This window comes from Cyprinodon variegatus, unplaced genomic scaffold (genome assembly GCF_000732505.1).
Source record: "Cyprinodon variegatus isolate N-32 unplaced genomic scaffold, C_variegatus-1.0 Scaffold172, whole genome shotgun sequence".
Taxonomy (NCBI): Eukaryota; Metazoa; Chordata; class Actinopteri; order Cyprinodontiformes; family Cyprinodontidae; genus Cyprinodon; species Cyprinodon variegatus.
Genome location: NW_015150625.1, coordinates 494418 through 509686, shown reverse-complemented (window position 1 = coordinate 509686; position 15269 = coordinate 494418). Strand labels below are relative to the sequence as shown.

General features: G+C 38.5%; 1 protein-coding gene across 1 annotated transcript in view; it reads right to left on the bottom strand.

Moving 5' to 3' along the window:
* Nucleotides 1-6148, bottom strand: part of LOC107087076 (sushi domain-containing protein 3-like) — a 27865-nt gene extending 21717 nt beyond the window's left edge. The window contains exon 1 of the mRNA XM_015378430.1: nucleotides 5599-6148. Coding sequence (XP_015233916.1) covers nucleotides 5599-5899 — 301 coding nt within the window. The 5' untranslated portion in view covers nucleotides 5900-6148. The remainder of the gene's footprint in view (nucleotides 1-5598) is intronic.
* Nucleotides 6149-15269: the final 9121 nt, after the last annotated feature.

Below are 15269 nucleotides of genomic sequence, written 5' to 3'. Positions count from 1 at the left end.
GTCCATCCCTGTGAACACTGGGACGGAACTCAATGATTCTTATTTCTTATTTCAACCGTTGCGTATATTAGCTGTGACATATAAAAAGATGCTATGACTGAAAAATTGATTGACAGATAATCGTTGATATATGATTGGCCAAATTTAGGTGTACAAGCTGACGTATAACTAACTGGCCTGCAGAAAATAACGGAAAAAAACACAGATTTTAAAACAGGATTTTTTTTAAATGGAAATTTTCTAACTTTTGGAATAATATGGTCTGATAAAGACTACATTTATATACATGTTTAAGTCGGAATGATTTGACATTTAAATATGATTTCCCTAAGACTTTAAACTCCAAAAGGTGGCTATACATGCTGTCAAGCAAGGATTGTGGACAAACCTATAAATGATGAGAAAAACGACATGCTGTTTTTTTTTGTTTTTTTTTTAATGAGCTTACTTATTACTGGTCATTACTGTCATTAGTGTTGCACCGATGTCATTTTCTGGCCCCGATACCCGATACCTGGCTCTGCAGTATTGTCCCATACCGATACCATCTGTTTGAAATTGATGTGTGTGTGTATATATGAAGAACTGCATACTACTTGGATGTAAAATAATTGCCATCATGGTTTTGTCAAGCTGCTGCCTACCTTTGTGAAGCAGGAAAAAGACTAATACAACGTGAATCCAGTAGAACTTTTTATTGTCTACCTGGAATGGGTGACAATAGTTGAATAAACTTTTGGCTCTCAAAATGATATCTGTGCCCTTTTTGTTGGTACTCGCCAATACCGATACCACTATTTTAATGCTGGACTGGGCCCCGCCTGTTACTGGTATTGGTATCAGTGCAACACTAGTTGTTGTACAGCTTCTATTCAACTGATTTTGTAATTTTGCAAGACAGGCAATAATCAAATGGTTAATAATAGTTAACAATTTAATAAGGTGAGCATTTTTCTATAGCTCCTGATTGACATAACTTGTGATGTTAAATGTGAAACATTGAAGTATGATATAACATCTTTAATAGCTTTGCATATTGTAACAAGTACACAAAAATAATTTTAAATAAATAAGGCCATGTTCTATAAACTGTCTGATGTATTTCCTAGTTAAGACCTTTTTTTTTAAAGTGTCGGTCCATTAAGTTAAATACTCTCCTACCTTGGCATGAAAATACATTTGCTTTCAATGGCTCACAGAATCCCTGAGGTCCAGGATGAAAAGGCCTTTCTGACAGCGCATTTAATTGGGCTCTATGTAATTATTCTGTAGATGACAATTATGATCAGAAGGCCAAAATGTCCAAAACACAACCACATATTGGTGATACAATCCAAAATTTAAAGCCAAAAGTCAAACAGGATTGAACAAATTACCCTGAAACGAAAATAAAATTGAAAGTTCAGCCCTTTTATATCATAGAACCATAAATAAGTAGTTTACTGTTATGAACACACTGATATTAATAACACCCTCACAATTTGTAAATGTTTGGAAATGCTCTCACAGTAAAGCTCTGCTCTGGTGTAATTCATGCATGTGGTGCAATGTGGCAAGCCAACTGATCTCCTGTGTGTGTGTCTGTGTGTGCTGCAAAAGCATAAAGTGCTTACTCCGGCTTGGTTATAGACGAAGAGATGCCATTATGAAAAAGCAACTGTGTTTACTCCCTAAACCTTTAAGAAGATTGGTGCGGTTTGGGTCAGGTGCGTCCATTTCTTGTGTTTGTGTGTTCAAGCCAGGGAGTTAAGTGTGTACCAGGCACGTGAGGGTCCTTTCTTTTTTTTGTCTTTGATCCCCTGCAAACTGCTCATGCAAACACGTGAAAATGCGGCTGCTGAAAAGGAGGGTAAGATCAAGAGGAGAAAAAGATAAGGTGACAAAAAGATGGAGAGCAGAAAACAAAAAAGAGAGAGGTGTGCATTGGAGTAAAGACAGGAAGGACAGAGAGAGCTTATGCTTCAGTTGAGGTGAAGTCATGCGAGCTGCGCTGCAGCTTTCTCTTATGCCTGAACAGGTCAACTTTGAACATAATGAATTGTTTTTAACTGCAACACCTGAAGCACATCACTACAGACACAAGCTGGAAAGAAGCACGCAAATATCCAGTCCCTCACCCATCTCAAACCCAAAACACAGATGCAAGTTGAAAACTAAGAAGGAACCTCATTAAGAAGTAAGAGGCACTCTGGTTCAGTCGCACGGCAACTTATTTACCATGTTTTACATGTGCAACATCAAACTCCTGTTGTTTTTACCCTTTGAAATAAAGCTCACTTTGCTGCCAAGGGAATCTGGGAATTATGGATCCCTATAAAAAGTAACTGGAGTGTGTTTTTTTTGTTTTTTTTGCCGCTGTCTTTTGTTAATGATGGATTTCTTCTTGAAAGCTTCCTGAACAGAACTGATCCATCACTAAAGTGTTACAGTCTGGGAAAAAAAAAAATCTAATTACAGAATTTTTAAACAGTCTAAAGGCCACCATATATGGAAGATGATTAGGGCAACTGGATAAAAATATATATTTTTGTGTTTTCTTTTAGTTTATATTAGGAAAGAAGTCTGAATTCCCACTTAAATCTTAGAATTCTGATTTTTTTTTGTAGAATTCTGACTTTTTTCTCTGAATTCTGAGATTAAAGTCAGAATTCTTACTTTTTTCCATATTAAAATAAAATAAAAAAAATCTGTTAACTTAAAAAAAAAAAAATTCCAGTGGCCCTAATCCTCTTCTTTACCCATATATAGGGGCGTACTGTATGCAAACTGTGAGCTGCCGAAGTCTGCATGTACTGTCCACAGACGGTTAAGACTTAATACTGGAGAGTTTCTGTCATAGAGTGAACATACGAGGACGTTCTTTAGCCTTAAAAAAAACAATAATAAAAGAAGGTGGTACAACAGTGAATGAAACCAGACCAGGGAGGAAGACGGGAAATATATAATAAAATATTCCCCCAGTTATTAGGTTTAGGTAAAAAATGTAAGTACAGAGACATAGAAAGCTGATTTGGCACTGAAAAGACCAGGGATCACCCCTGTCAAACATGAAACAGTGTCAGGAACATCTGTTGAAGTAATGCAGTCTGACTGCTTCAGTTGAGTTTTTTTACTATCTTGTTTCACCTTTTATTAGTCGACAGATATTAATCAGATTTGTTGGACGTAATTGTGCCTCACCAAAGAGTTATACAGTTCAATATCTTGCACCATGCAGCGTGGTAGAAGTTACAGCCATATCAAGCTCACACAATGTGACGTGTATAGCCAAATATTAAGCAAGTTGTGCCGTGCCATAGATGACTTCTTGCCATCTCTGTGTCTTTTCTGAAAGGACTGAGATGGGTTTGAGTCAACTTGTGGCCACTGTGCCTCTATACCAAAAGGCAAAGAAGTCACCCCTCTGTTTTTTGTGATTTAAAAGAAACCAGGAGGGTCTATGAGATCATGGACTTCAGCTTACTTAGTTTATCCTTTAGCCATAGGAGATGTTGAACACTGATTTAATGCATAAAACTATGGATCTTGTTGAATACATGTCTCCTTTAGAACAACAAAACTTAGATGTGAGGGAAACAGTTGGCTACTTGTGTGTTTTTATGAACTTTAGTTTAAGTCAATTTCACATTTTCACTTTATTTCTTACCTTTTCTTGAGGCACAGTAAATGCGTCCCTGTTCCTTTGCTGTTACATTTGCTGTATCAAACAACTAGGGAGAACAGGTCTACAAAGAAAGATCAATTACTTTTTTACCTTTGATGTCTTTCCTAATTAGTATTTAACTTTGCTGAAGATCTAATATGTTGTAATACCAAAACTAACATGCTTGTATAGTGCCTTTACAGCAAATGCAAAACCTGCAAAGATATGGCCAGTTTGTGAGCTTTTGCTAGGCTGACATTTCACCAGAAATTCACCTGGCAGGCAAATCTGCACGGTGGGGGAAAGACTTCACTATCAAATTTGCTGGTTGTTGGTTTCACCTCGACTTGGTGGATCTTGGTTTTTCATAGGAAGTTGCTGTACTTTATTTCTACTGGAAGCCCAAAGCCACTGGCATCCCTGTGTCCAGAAGAACCTTTAGAGATGCTTCCAGTTTAGGGAATCCAGAAGCTACGGCTGGATCATGGCCGCCCTCTGTAGAGCTTATGGTAAGGAGAGTTCTGCAGCTCAGACAGAAGCAGCAGGGAAATCAGAGCACCCAGCAGTCTTTTCAGGGTGACATTTAAACATCCTTTTTAATAGCCACCTACAAAACTCTTAAGAGCACTTCATCAACTTTATTTTTTCTACCTTCCATTATGATTGAAAAAGGCTTGTCTCCACTGTGCTCCTCTGCCCTATGTCACAGCCATATCTAAGCCCCAATTGGTTGTTGGAATGCAAATATACACAAAAGCCAAGATTTTCCAACCCTTGCGAATTTAGCTTAATGTAGTCTGTGTTTGCAGCTGTGCTCTCGCTACTCTTGTATTGTCATGATATTGGCGCTTATAACTGGTTTGATTGCTCATTCCATTTACCTACTATAGCTCCGACCGGTTTCTCATTACCGCTCCTCTGTTCCACCTGCTCCAGCCTCTATTTAACCTGCCTCCGTCCAGTCATCAGTATCAGATTATTCCAGCCCTTGGTGTGAGTCTTCTAGCGTAAATTTGTATTTTCTGATTGCCTGATCCTGACTTATTCTGACTTAGGACCTCTGAGCCTGCCTGTTTCTGTTCTGATCTGTTTGCCTGAACCTGAACAATCCTGGAACTGTTTCCTCACACTGTTCTGGATTTTCCTTCGGTGCCTCTTCGGATCTCTGATCTTCTGGAATCCTGAGCACCTCCTGGGCACCGGGTTTGGCTTTAAGCATCGTCGTCCTGAACTTTAAGACCAGGTTAGTGACTCACATGTTCATAATCTTCCTCCGCCAGATTGAAATGGTCACTAACCTGTGTTCTCTTCCTGCAGAGGTTCCTGCCTTAGATGTCCTAGCTGTTTACAGCTGAACCATTACTTTAAATAAATGCTTTTTGAGATATCATACTGTCTGTCTGCTTAAATATTGGGTTCTCTGTTCTGAGCCTTGACATGTATTCTACAAAAACGCCCCTTTTGACTTGCTAGAATCCTGACCTTCCCAATGCTTGCAGCACGTCTGAGCCCCCTTTTACATAATGATAACGTCTAAATCATTCGCTTAGAACGCACCCTTAGACTCCACCTTGGTCCTCTTCCTGTTCGACAGCTGCAACTCATGTGGTGGGAAGAATGTACAAATGTTGTAAACAAACCAGTGTTGTTAGGTTTATAAATCCGGTGTGTCAACAAATGTTTTATGCATTAAAAACATGAGTACATATTTTGTAGTGTTCGTTTTCAAAAGTAAAATAACTTTTCAATTTCTTTACTTTCCAATGAGAACTTTGTTTTCCCAAACCGACTGGTTTTCTATGGGCTTTGTCACATCAATGCAATAAACAACTTTTAAAAGTAAAATTATGGTGAGTTTAAAAGGAAGGGTCATTATTCTAATGTAACTAAGGGTTACATTAATAATAAAAAACAGTGACAGTAACAGTGACAGAGTGTCATGAACATAAGCAAACCTGTATAGTTGTTGGTGGTGAAGACCTGAGTCTGCATCTCTGTTGGAGCCTCTGTCTGAGCTTCTGTGGGTGACTCTGTCGACTCCTCTGTGGGTGTTTGGGCTACAGTCTGCAGGTCTGGCTGCAGTGGGACTGTACTCCCCGTCCAGTCTTCCAGCAGCATAGTGGCAGCGGTTGACTGTGAGTCCTTTGTGCTCTGAGAGGAGCCGTGTGCCAGGAGCAGAGAGCAGAGCAGGGGGAGCAGCATCATCCAGAGGTGGCTGCCAGAGCGTTCACTGCTTGATCTGTCCCTGAGTGACATGGTGTCAGGAGTTGAAGAGGATAAGAACAGGAACTCACTGCTTCATAGTTAGGCTTCCAGACAAAATGAAGAATCCTTAACAGCGGAAGTTTGTTGCTTTCCTTTTATTCCTTTCCTCCGTTTTCTTTTCTTCTTCTTTGTCCTCTTCTCAATTTTTTCTTAAACCTTTCCTGAATAAAATGAAACTGTGTTTCCCTTCATGGTCTTGCTGTGATGCCTTACAGAGAGAAAAAGGATGTGAGAGATGGTTGTACGTACACGTACAAGCTGCTTCCAGCTGTAATCTGCCTGCTCTCACCGCTCTCCACTTACTGCTAGTCTCTCTCCAGCCTCCTCCTCCTCTCCGCCCGTCATTTGCTCTGCTGCTTACTCTCTCCTCTTGATCTCCAGCTGGGCTGACTGAGCTGTTGCATAATACCAACTCATTTGCTGAGCTGTAACTCATGCAGACTTAAATCCAGATATTCTTGGTCACAGTGCTTTTCCTATTTACCCTTGTAACTCTATCCTATTGGAGTTTGAATAGAGGGGCTGTTGCGTCTAAGATTTGATTCAAGAAACTTTTGGCTTTCTCAATGAAGGCCTTAAGGTGCAATCTCTCTAGTTGAATGAGGTTGTTGTGGTTGGAAAAGTCCCCACCAATTTCTGTTCTCATACAATCCTCAAATAAGACTTTAATCCACTAAACTTGATAGTTTTTGAAAAAGTTTTAAGCACAAAACATGAAATGTTTTAGCATCTCTAGAGTAACAATTGTCTGACAAGCAGATTTTAGCAGGTCAATTAAGCTGCATTCAATTAAGAAACATTCACCTTGTTGCTAAGCAGCAGAAGTTATAATTATAGTTGGATGATGGAGGCATAATGTTTTTAATGTTAGAAAATGTTTCCAAGCAGTCACATGTGTGGTCCTTATGACCTAAAGGTTTGTTGCTTTCTCATTCAGCTGACCAGCAGTCCACAGCAACACATTTACTTGCACATTTTGTGCAAGTCTGGGAAGGGAACATCCTTTGGCAAGCCATACAGCTGGAGGAATTTTGCATTTATTTAATGATTTTTCATTGGTCATTTTTATTTTTTTTTATTTCAAATGCCTCTTGCTTGAGACAAAAACAATGTAATTTAATCAGTTTTCCTCTAATTTCTTGAAGTTTATGCTGTGCACAATGGAACATTGTCATGATATATCGCTAAGGCCATGCTGCATGCCAGTGCATGCCTGTGCCGATACGTTACATGATTAGCTGAACATTGCCACATGATGTAAAATATGCGGTTGCTCAGACAACGATAATAACAATGCAGCATCCGTGTGCCGAGCTGGGAGCATCTGTAGCATTAGTATGTCTAATGATCAATCAAGTTTTACCTGATTGATAACAAAACTGAAAAAAATGTATATGTTGAACAAAGTAACTGCAAGACAATGATACAAAAGCGGGAGAGCAGGGTAGCGCTGTGGCTAGCTATGCTTGGTAGCTAACAGGTTAGCCTGTTTTAGCAATTGTTTGTTTTTTCTATAAGTAGAATAAGTTGTTTTCTTTGTCTAAAATCTCTATGACTTTTTTTCACCTTGGTAAATGGCAGAGTTCAGTCTTAGAATGTGTCAGGATTTGGTTGAGGTTTGTGGACCCAAATGCAGAGGCAAGTAGGCAGAGGTGAGTTTCTTGTGGATTTAATGAAAGGTTAACTGAACACAGAGGCAGGAAATCCAAAAATCCAAACATGAAATCAAAGTCCAAACAAACCAGAAACCATGGAGACATCAGGGGGGGAAGCTATCAAGAGGAGAAAGACTCAGAGAGAGTAGGAGGATGTTTGACGAGGAACCAGCACTGAAGAACTGAACAGAGAGAGCATTTAAGGGAGACTGAAACAAAGAGAGAACTAACGAGCAGATTGGGAGCAGGTGTGAACAGAGCAGACTGGAAAGGAGCTAGGGAAAAAGGAGAACACAAGAGGGCAGCAGAGGGCAACAAAAAAAAACCCTGAACACTGAAAATAACTAGAAAACACAACAAAATAAGAACCAAACCACTAAGACTAGAAAACAAGGAGCAAAGCAAAACTGAATACTCAAAAAGAAAAACATAACAGAACCAGAACCCTGACAGAATGCAGTACTTTCTTTCAAGACTAACAATGATTGTTTTGTACTTTTGGCTACTTTAGATTGCCAATGAAATGTAAAATATTAGCAAATATAGATAATAATATGTTAAGAATTCAAAAGAGATCTGATTCTTAAAAAATGGGTGCAATACAGTTAATCCGAGTGGAGTTGCCATATGATGACATCATAAGAAGGAGCCTGCTCCCACGCATATCTGACTGTTACTAACCAATTCTTCCTGGATGCATGATCCGTACCATCAGCACATTTGTGCAACCAGATACACATCCAGGTTTCAATAAATAATGTAATTATGGTACTAAAGTTTAATTATTTATATTCTTAACTCACTAAAGAATGCTGATACACATCTTTAAAAAATGTTTTATGACTTTTCTGAGACATTTTTGATGATTTTCACATTTTCTCCATTAAACTGCTTGTGTAACATCATCATCGGACATGCTCATAGTCAAAATATGAATAAACCATGTTTATCTGCATTTTAGCAGTTTCTTTCTTCGGGTTACGCACTATATACCATAATGTTAACACGAAAGGGAAACATAAAACTTAAAAAGAATAGATTTATGTTTAAATCAAAAGCTGAAAATGTTAGCTCCCGGAGGTAGCGTAGTATCCCATTTCCGGTGCAGATCGGGCAGAGACGAGGAGTAAGACAGAAAGGATTTTAGAGCATTTATTTTCTTAAGAGATACATCATTAACCTTTAAAACAGTATAGTTTAGTATGCTTAGTGTTTTTAAGGAGGGAAAAACTTTTTTTTTTTTATCTTGGCACTGATGACTGAAGTATTAATTAATTTCTTCACCTGCTAGAGGCAGTGCGTTTTTAAAAATTACTCAACTTTTGACCTTAATGTGACAAAAGTTGAAACAAGTGCACAGAAACAGGTCCAGATCTGCACACATAAAACCTTCTAAATGCATGTGGAGAGTACATGTATGTGTTTTAGATAAAACTGCAAGTATGATTCGCACCTTTGGCAGGATTCTTAATTTATACGGAACTTGTTTCTCACTGTGAACAAATCATGTCTTGATTAATGCAGTATCAAAATCCTACTGAGTGGAGCTGTGTCCCTTTCTAACATACTATACCAAAGAACAGAGATAGGATGGACCTTAGTTGAAATAGATATTACAGATTTATTTTTTTCTGACATAATCTGGAAATGTAACTTTTTTTAGTGGTGGACTTTTTTGTCCAAATGTCCTAAATGAGTTATTTGAAGACTTTAAAACGTTGGCCATGGTGAAGCCCAGATCTATTTGAGTTTGGGCGGATCTTTCTTTATTAGGATGGCTTGAGAATTTTTAGAAATTAGTAAAAAATAATCCAAACCAATTTATAAAACTTTGTTGTTTTTTTATTATCCATGTGATATAAAGTGTGACTAAGGCTCTTTCTTTGTTTTCCCAGGTCCCCCTGAGTGTATGCATTTTGCATCTCCCAGTCGCATTGTAGCTGTATCTTCTTGCGAGCCTGTGAGTGCCAGAGGTGGATGTTCAGGTGTAATATGATGAACCACAAGCTCATGTTGATAGCTCTCCAGCCTGAAAGTCCGTGCAAAATTTGTCAATAATTTATGCATCTTGGACCAAAAATAGAAAGAAAAACGGATGGAGAGAAAAAGAGGCAGCCACAGAGCGAGAGGAGCAAATATAGAGTGTCAACACAAGAGCAGGAAGAAAATAGTAAAAGGGGAAAAAATAAAGTAAGATTGTAAAGGGCACATGCATTTGTAGGGAGAGCTAACTATTTCACATTCAAAAAATTATCTATCAAACACTGGGCCTGTAAATGGAGATAAGGAAGGCTCTGTTGGGACAAAATACATTATTTACAGCCACGCCTTTTCAAAGTGGACTCTGGAATGGCCTTAAAGTGGGGATTCGAGCTGATTTTTCAAGCCATCAAAAGAAAACCCATTAAAGGTTTTCACATTTTGCATGTCTTAAAACTTTTGATTTTAGTCCCCTTTATTTTGATACTCTCACTGAGGATGTAAAGATTCCAAAGATCCCTGAGAAGATTTCAGATTTTTATGTTGTAAAATAAAGTAGCGCTTTCTTAGTCATGTTTTCATACCCTCTGGCAATTTTATCTCAAAAGAAACTAGTGAAGGTAAAAAAATTAAATAATATGAATATGTCAACGTGGGGGTCGAGGTTGCTTGAGGACCCAAATGCAGAGATGAGTTCTTGTTGGTTTAATGAGGAAAAACTGAGGTAAACATCCAAAAACACAAAAATACTCACAACTAAAAACCCAGCAAACATCAGGGAAACTCACTCGGGGAGCCAGAGACGAGGAGGCAACAAACAATAAGGAACCTGTCAGGTTGAGTGGAGGCTTTGAAAACCAAAATGCAGAGATCAGTGGGCAGTAGTGATGGGTCCAGCAACACTGATGCGTCGGTGCATTCATCAAACCCAAAGAGCATTACACTGTATAGGTGCGAGTGATGTTTCAAAAAAGTAATGTGACCAATACAGGAGTTGTTTCCAACTGACTGACACACTAAACTGCGTTTAAAAACGTATATGTCAACATAATCCATCTGCTGTCTCATCCTTTGCGGTTTATCATTAAAATTATCAATAATTTCGTAGCTGCCTAAAAGGAATAAGAACATTTCAGCCGTTGCGTTTTTATTTTTATTTTCTCGTTGTGCCATACTTTTCCTCTCAGTTATAACTCAACTTATCTGAATAAAACTTCATTTCACTTTGTCTCTTAGTTTACTGTTTATTTCTGTACTTGTTGTTTTAAAAATATGATTTAAAATCTTGGTCTACAAGCGTCCACATTCAGATTTTCCCTTACATTTTCACATTATATGTTTGCATTATTTATTGCCTGCATCAAAAAATATGAAAGATATTTTCAATTTAAACATAGATATGAAATAATACGAAATAACCTACAATAATTTAAATTATCATGTACTAGGTTATCAAATCAATTCAGTTTAGTCTGTCAAATAAGCTGCCTGCAGTGTCTTTAAAGGTCCAGCAGGTGTCAGTATTCTGTGAGACAGTTTTAACGCAGTATCAGAGCAGTTTGGTAATGTGTCGAAACGCTTCAAGATGCCTCATTAACCCATCACTTGTAGGTAGAGATGAGTTTTGCTGATTTAATGAAGTACTGTACTCACAGACAACTGAGGCAGAACTTCAAACATACAGAATAAAGAATACAGAAAATAATTAATCTAGGGCTACGTTCACACTGCAGGCCTTGATGCTCAATTTAGATTTTTTTGCAAAATCAGATTTTTTTGCGTTGCCATTCATGTTTCCAAATACATGCGACTTGTCTGTGATCTCCTGTGTGAACTGCAGTCATACAACACAAGTGTCCCACATGCGCAGTAGAGGACGCAATGACGTATTTTTTTTCCCAGAAGTAGACATGGATGGTAGTGCCGGGGCGCATCTAGCGGTCTTTTTCAACCCTAAAAACACAATCTTTTCAATAAGGTTCAACATAAATACTGCTCTACGCATCATCATCTGCCATGGTTGTTGTTTTTCTTGCCGCTTCTGCATAGCAAGACGCATAATAGTTCCCTTTGTCAGGTATTAATGACATAAATCCGACCTCACCGTTCACGCACAAGTTGTATTTGAAAAGATCAGATTCGTTTCGTATTCAGGACCACATAGCCAAGTGGCCTGGGTCAGACTGGAAAAAATCTGATCTGTGTTGTTCAGACTGCCTTGAAAATATCAGATCCAGGTCGCGTGTGGGCAAAAAAATTGGATTTGGGTCGCTTCAGGCTGCAGTGTGAACGTAGCCAAAGACTGGACTAATGAGCTGACAAGGAACAGGTGTGGGTGGAAGCATCTAGAAGGAAGCCACAGGGAAAGGAAACAAACACAAGGGGGCAACAGAGAGTAATGCAAGAACAAAACACTGCTAGAAAGCAACTACAAATACAAAGAAACAAAAAAATAAAGAGGGCGGAATCCTGACAGAACCAGCACCAAAGAACTGCATAGGGAGAGTATATATGGGAGACTGAACAAAGACTGGGCTAATCAACTGATATGGAGCAGGTGTGGACGAGAAGGGAGATAGGAGGAAAGAAGACATGCACAAGGGGGCAACAGAGAGTAATTAAAGACTGCTTAAATATACATAAAATGGAAAATAAACCAAAGGTCAACCAAACATAATGACTGATAACTGAAAACTAAAAAACTCAAAGTCCCAAAAGAGGAGAACCATAACAGAATAACTTTAAAGGTATCCATAATTATCTGTGACAGTACAGTTTATTGGAGATTTTTTTTACATTAATACAAGTAAAAAAATTGTAAGATGTTGCAGATGTCATAGAGATGTCGCCATGTTGTTAACACAGAAATGGATTCTCGATCCATTTCCAATGCAGTAGCTCTGTCCACCTTAAAAAAAATGAGTAAAGTTAAAGCTTCTTGGTTTGAACCTGAGCATGTTGAAATGTATAAGAATAAAGAAATGACAAGAGATAATGAAGATGAGGAAGATCAGGGTCAAAGAGTTTTATTGAAATGGCATGAAATGAATTGTGTCTTTAATTCACAGAAAGGGGAGAGGCATATATGAGTATAATAAAAATGTATTTTCTGAAAACTGTAGAATCCAACATATAGATCATTGTCCTTTGATTTGTAGATGAGAGGAAGGGGTAAAGTGTACTTGGAAAGGTCACAGGTTCATAGAACCAAGGTTGAGGCCAGAGGACACTCATGAATTGGGAACAACAAGGTAACTTCTACCATCAAGATCTGCATCTAAGATCTGTTGAAGTGTGGAATAATGCCAGTCTACACCCACAATCCTAATTTTCACTTAGAGTCAGTAAAAATATTGGGATGATTTTTTTTTTTTTTAACCTTTCGCAGTCTCGGACAGACGAGCATTATGCAAACCCTAAAGTTTGCAAACCTTAAAGTTTGACCAATGTTGAATGGCTCACACTTCAATGTTGAGTGTCCAGGTTGTTCCCCCACTAGATTTTTCTTTTCCCAGCTAGTAAATCAGCTTCAGAATATAATCTTGGGAGTAATCATGGTAAAATTGTGAAGATTATTAAAATTCTCACACACGCAGACTCCCATGGAGACAAGACGTAAATCCTGCTGGTAATCTGTGAGATGAACCTGTGAAAACTTGACTTACTTCCAAGTTTATCGTAGTTTATGCTTTAATCGAGACTGTCGTGCTTAGATCTGCCTTAACTTCAAGTCATTACTCTCTTTAAGCCTTTAATTTAGTTCTAATAATCAGATGGGACTAAGAAAATCTCAGGATTTTGCTGCTTCACAGTGGGGTCTCCTATGATTAAATCCATGTTTCTTCTGCCCCAAAAAACTTGTTTAGTGATTGCCGCCTGGATTTTAAGCTGCTGACTTTGACTCCTGCTGCGACTGGCCTCATCTGACCCCAGCAAAGGGAAGCAGGTGCCATTCATAATGGAAACGATTTGAAGGGCAGCTTTTCTGATCCATAACGACCTTCTAGGAAATTACCCTCAACAGTAAATACAAACAGAGTTGGTATCAAAAGTCCATAAATGCTTTCTAAATACGTTTTGAAAAAAATCGTAATAAAAGGCAACCTGCCTTAAAATTCTAAGCCTGTGAAAGTTGCAAAGACAGTAGTGAATTATTATTTTTTTTTAGAACCAGAGAAAACTATAGCCTGAAGATCAAGTTTCAAAAAAATTTTTCATAGTTCTGTCACTACTGCATGTGCACATCCTCACAAACTGAGACAGAACTGTGAGTTAATCTCTGTCTGAGGATTTGGATGAAGATCCTGGTTTGAGTGTCTCCGTGCAGCTTTGGCATTGATTTGGAAGGCAAACTGCAGTATTAGATTAGGCATAGGAAGCAAGAGAGGAGATAAAACACAAGAGTCAGACTGGGTGATGAATCTCGATGACCTCCTACTTGGTACTGTCTGAAAAGGTTTTGGACCAAACCCTCCCAATGTGGCTTTGGCTGGATATTTGGTAGTGTGATGTAGGGTAAGCCTTTACCCCAAAGTCTCTTCAATTCAATTAAAATTAAATTAAAAATACTTTATTAATCCCAAAGGGAAATTAAATATTGCAATAACTCATACAATGTTTTTTTAAACCGGTGTTATAGGTATCCTAAGGACCTAAGCTACCTTAGAAAGTAACATCTGCTCTGTCCCTTCTTGTAGACGGCTTCACAGTTGTGAAGCCGTCTAACCACTTCCACTTCTTCTCTCATGATGCTAATAGGTTTCAGCTTGTTCCTGTTTCTTCTGAAAACCATAATCCTGCTGACATTCAGGATCAGATTATTGCTTCCACACCAGGCCACAAAGCGGTAGACCAGCTCTCTGTTCTCAGCTACTTGTCCATTTTTGATGCACCCAATGATTGCAGAGTCATCTGAGTATTCCTATAGATGACAGGACTGTCTGGTACTGGAAGTCAGACGTGTACAGATTGAAAAGCAATGGAGAGAGTACCGTCCCCTGTGGTGCTCCAGTGATGCTGACTACTTGATAAGACAGGTGAACCTTCAGTTTAACAAACTGTGGTCTGTTTTTCAGGTAGCCTCTGATCCAGGCGATTGTTGATGCCTCCACCTAAGTTTTCTTAAGTTTCTCATAAAAGTAAGTCAGGCTGAATTGTGCTAAATGTACTGGAGAAATCAAAGAACATGATCATCACACTGCTGCCTGTCTTTCTTGCAGCCTTTAGTATGTTTTTTCTTTGATTATTGCTCTGTATTTAGCCTTATCCATCTTCTTGTTAACTCCACCCAGTTTAATTTTCCTGGCAGAAGTAATTATTCCCCACAGCTTATTTATATATACCATCACTGTTTGTGTTCAGTGCCGCTAAAAAGCTTTTTACCAATGCAATAAAAGTTCAGCATTGGTTTGTCATAACCCACGCAATGATATTTATTTTGGAAATTGGTGGACTAATGTCCATGCAAGTTTTCTTTGCAAACTTGAAAGGCAGCAGACCCTCCGCAAAAAAAAAAAAGTTACATGACATGGACATGTGATGTACTTCTACAATGCTCAGTATAAAGGTTTTGAGCCTGCTACCTTCCCCTACCTTGGTCATGTTGTTTGTGTTTTTTTGACCCACATGCAGAATAACACGGAGAACCAATTTTAACATTTCATTTACAAAAGCAACAAGAATCTGGAAGCAGAGAACTGAAGGAAGTCAGTTAAACATTCTCGATG